This window comes from Mercenaria mercenaria, chromosome 17 (assembly GCF_021730395.1).
Source record: "Mercenaria mercenaria strain notata chromosome 17, MADL_Memer_1, whole genome shotgun sequence".
In the NCBI taxonomy this organism is placed as follows: Eukaryota; Metazoa; Mollusca; class Bivalvia; order Venerida; family Veneridae; genus Mercenaria; species Mercenaria mercenaria.
The window spans coordinates 65,720,160-65,724,271 of record NC_069377.1 but is presented as its reverse complement, the minus strand read 5'-3'; the positions used below and the strand labels follow the sequence as shown (position 1 = coordinate 65,724,271).

General features: G+C 35.0%; 1 protein-coding gene across 1 annotated transcript; it reads right to left on the bottom strand.

Moving 5' to 3' along the window:
* Window positions 1-1,611: 1,611 nt before the first annotated feature.
* LOC123537101 (acetylcholine receptor subunit beta-type acr-3-like) lies at window positions 1,612-2,729 on the bottom strand. The gene has a single exon (XM_045320663.2). The coding sequence runs from the start codon at window positions 2,569-2,571 to the stop codon at window positions 1,612-1,614; it is 960 nt and encodes a 319-aa protein (XP_045176598.2). The 5' UTR covers window positions 2,572-2,729.
* Between the last annotated feature and the right edge of the window lie 1,383 nt (window positions 2,730-4,112).

The window sequence follows — 4,112 nt, the reverse complement described above, 5'->3', positions numbered from 1 at the left end:
CTACAGATACACCTGGCAGAGATCTGTTCCGTGCCTTTGTGAGATGATGCTGAGCTGCACCACTAACCAGTCAAAACACCTCAATGGAGTTTTGTCACTGACCGCTAAGAGGCGATGTCCCACTGTGTTTCTTTATTGGTTTGGTTCGTTCTCGTTATCTACAGCTATACCTTACAAAAGGATTTTTTACGAAAAACATATTCTTCTACAAAGTAAATATTAGGCCTTTACGCAGTTGTTCCCGCTTGTCCATTACGACAGAAATAATAATTGCAGCAGATTTTGTCTGTGTAAAAATATGACTAAAATGAACAAGTAATAGAATTCTAAAAAACAAAATATAAAATTTGAATTTTTAGTCATTTTCGCCCAGTGATTACAAACGTTTGTTTTCACTGATAAAGAAGGTTGATACACATAGCTTCAGGCAACGTTCATGGGCCTCCGTGGACGAGTGGTTAAGGTCGTTGACTTAAACTCTCTTGCCCATCAACGACATGGGCTCGTATCTCGCTTGGGACGTAGAATTCATTCTCTAGCAGCATGCAAAAATGTAGTGTATCTACTAAGGTGCCCGCTCATGCCCGAACCAATGCTTCTAGGGGCACCTGGGGACTTCTTTCACCATCAAAGGCTGGAAAAGTCGCCATATTATCTCGTTTGTGTCGGTATGACGCTTAACTCAACAAAACAATTCAAACAACATGCAAAAATTTGAAGAAAAGAAAACCAACTCTAATCTTTAGAGCAGGTCATAAATTGTGAAGAGTCCATCTGCCGTAATGGTATAAGGTGGAATACCGGCAATTAATATTGCAGTGTTGAAGCATGTTTGTGTTGAGCGACCTGTGAAGTTTCCACTTTTTCTATTTTATTTTCACTGAGAACACCTTAACGACATTTTATTGTTTTATGCATGTATACCAATATATCTTAGGAGATTTTGGCAAGCATGATTAATGTCCTTATCATTAATCGAAATCTTTGAAAAAAGTACCTTACTGATATACAAGCAAATTTACTTCACACGAGGCTAATAGGAGCTGTTTGTGGCATAATCAAGGAAAGAAAGTGACTGAGATGCGGAGTAACCTTTGTAAAATTAAAGTGTCGTAACACTTTAAAACCATGTATATGCTTACTATACATTATTGTGTATGTTTATCATTATTGTACACATCTATAAATACATTGCTATAAGTTTGCAGTATGAGGAGATTACGTTTTTTGAAAATAGTTTTTCTATTGACAGTGCCTGCATATAAAGCACAAGATAATATCTTAATACTTTGAAATTTTACGGAAGAATCACAACATTTCCTGAAAAACGACCAAGGGACGTTGAATCGGTAACAAAATATTTGATTGCAAATAATTCTAGACTGTAAACAAATTTAGAAACTTTTGCAGGAATATCACTCCTCTTCATTTTTCGCATTGATGCTAACAAAAAGACCTACAGTTACAGCAATAAGTATCAAGAAATAAAACGTAAAGAAAAGTTTATCAAGTACAACACTGACGTCTTTCCATGACAACTCTGTATCACTCAGCGTGTACTCACCAGATTTATCGTGCGAATTTGTCAAATCTTCTATCGAACTTTTCTTTTCATTCATTTTGTCTTTGCAGACACTGCAAGTATACGTTATCGTTATATGTCGTAGACACGTTCACGACCTCATTTCTAGATAAACTTCCAACATCGTAAACCGATGTTGATGAATGAAAATATGTAGATGACGTCGGTGGACATTCGTCTATGGTTGTAATTGTTCCGTTTTTATTTCTCTTATATCTTTTGCCCTTCGTATTCTTTCTGCATGAGGGAAGTTTTGCTATTTTAAGCCACCATCCAGTAACTGGCTCTGTCTTTTCAAAATGAAAAACATGTAGAACAAATATCGTTGTCAGGGTAATACACGCGCTTATGATAAGTATGACCAATAAGTAGTAACTAAAATTTGACATTGGGGTGGACGTCTTTGGCATGTTTTCTCCAACTATTGTAAGGAAAACTGCTATCGCTAATAAAACTGTTATGCTGTAGCACATTCTTTCACCACTTTTGGCGGGAATGCAAAATACCATTGCGTTCAGGAACGTCATAAATATAACTGGCATTATAATGTTTACGAGAACAAACAGAGGTCTCCTTTCTAACCTGATGTAAAACGAAATATCTGCGTTTCCTGTACGAGCAACATTAGAATCAAGAAATTGCCAAGCCCCGTTTTCAGAGAAGAATTGTTTCTGTACCTTATCAATTAATGGGTGTAAATAGATCTCGCTTGACGAATGGGCCCAAGGCGTGAAAGTAAATCCACACCAATGGCTATCCAACGGATAAAGAGTAACATCTGTTCTACATGTTGCTGAAAACACATCTCCTGGAAAAAATGAAGCATCACCTTCATGTGTGAATCGAATCGGTTGCCAAGAATCTCCAAGCCTTTGTAATTTATTAGCGTTGTTTACCAGAACTAGATTCGGGGTCCAGAATTGATCGCTCCCTAAAATGACATCTGATATACCGTCATATTCGCTGATGTTCCATATCATAAAATTCATCAGTCCAGTACAGGGCTAAAAATGCTGTTATTGTCAACTTCTCCTGTACTTCATCAAATTCCTGAATAGAAATAACTTTCATAGCTGCATAAACAACCGTTGGAGCCGACTGGTTTGACGTTGGTCGTAAATTCTTGTCATAATCTGCTGTCTTGTTTCTAAGCAACGACTTGACAACGTCGATGTTATAGCAGTGGATTGTACAAACACATAGTATATACATTATACACACCAGTTTCAGGTCATGCGCTATCATAATTTACATATATTGCCGTTCTTCTAAGTGTGTAATCTCAGACATTAAAATGTGCTTTTAAGGTATTGGACCCGTAATAGAGTACCTTCCTTTTTGAAGAGTATTCAGTTCCTACCATAAACCTACTTTTACTGCAATTTTAGGAGGGCGTAGGTTCAAGCCCCACTGGGACCAAAAACATTTTTTCCATAATTTCCTTTTTTTCTAGTAAGTTTTTACTTCTTTCACGACTTATTATGGATGTATTGTACAAAAGTGGAAAATTTTCATTTTATAAGCGATTTCTTGCTGTTCAAAGTGAATTTACTTCTGAATCAGGAGGGGTAGAGCTAGACATCTTTAAAAATACTGAGTTACATGCGGTAAAAGTTCTCTATTTTGCCTTCATTCTTTAGATTACATATTGCGGAAGAAATGCAGGTAGGTTTTACTTCTGCCCCAAGGTTATTTTTGAATGAAGTGAGCAAAATTAAGAACAGACCTGAATGATTCGACCTAGATTTTTCAATGTTACAGGTAGAATTCTGTCTCATTAAATCTGTTTACTTGAGGCACCCTAGACAAAATTATATTTACAGTTTTATTTTGTGTTTTATAATTGTTTACCAATAGTTTGATGTTTCTTTTATCAAAATTAATGCTGTTATGAATTCTCTGCAAACGTTTTCGCTAGCGTCCATCACATTGAAATTTGTCTCTACTTGAGCTTGAGGAAATATCATAAATTATACAAAATTTACAAGAAACGGCACGGTAAAAGTTGTTTAAAATTTGCAACACAGTGCGAAACATGGTCAACTTTAAGAATATACCAGCAAATTCTATCTTTTAAACATTACTATTAGGGGTCCAATACCTTAATAAACACAAATCAATGTAAAAGGTCGTGTTTTGAAAACTGATGATCTGAAATGTAAAATGCGCGAATGATTATTTTTATTTAAAGATGTTTTTTCACAATTATTTCTAGCAGACAGATTTTTTTGTAACTTTGCATATTTATAGATTGATGTATGACAAGTTAAAATAAAAAATAAAAATGATAGGTACCCGTGCTTCTTTTTTCAATATTTAAAGTTTATTAAGAACACCAAATCGGTATTTTTTTCTGAAGAAACAATACATACATGTTATAATAAAACTACTGCAAACAACTGCAAACAACTATTTATTCAAAGTTTCACTCTGATGTTACTGTTTATGCATCACAATTAATGAAACCACTTTAACTATGCATAAAATGTCAACATATAGATGTATTAACTCAGAAAAATTACTCTTGACA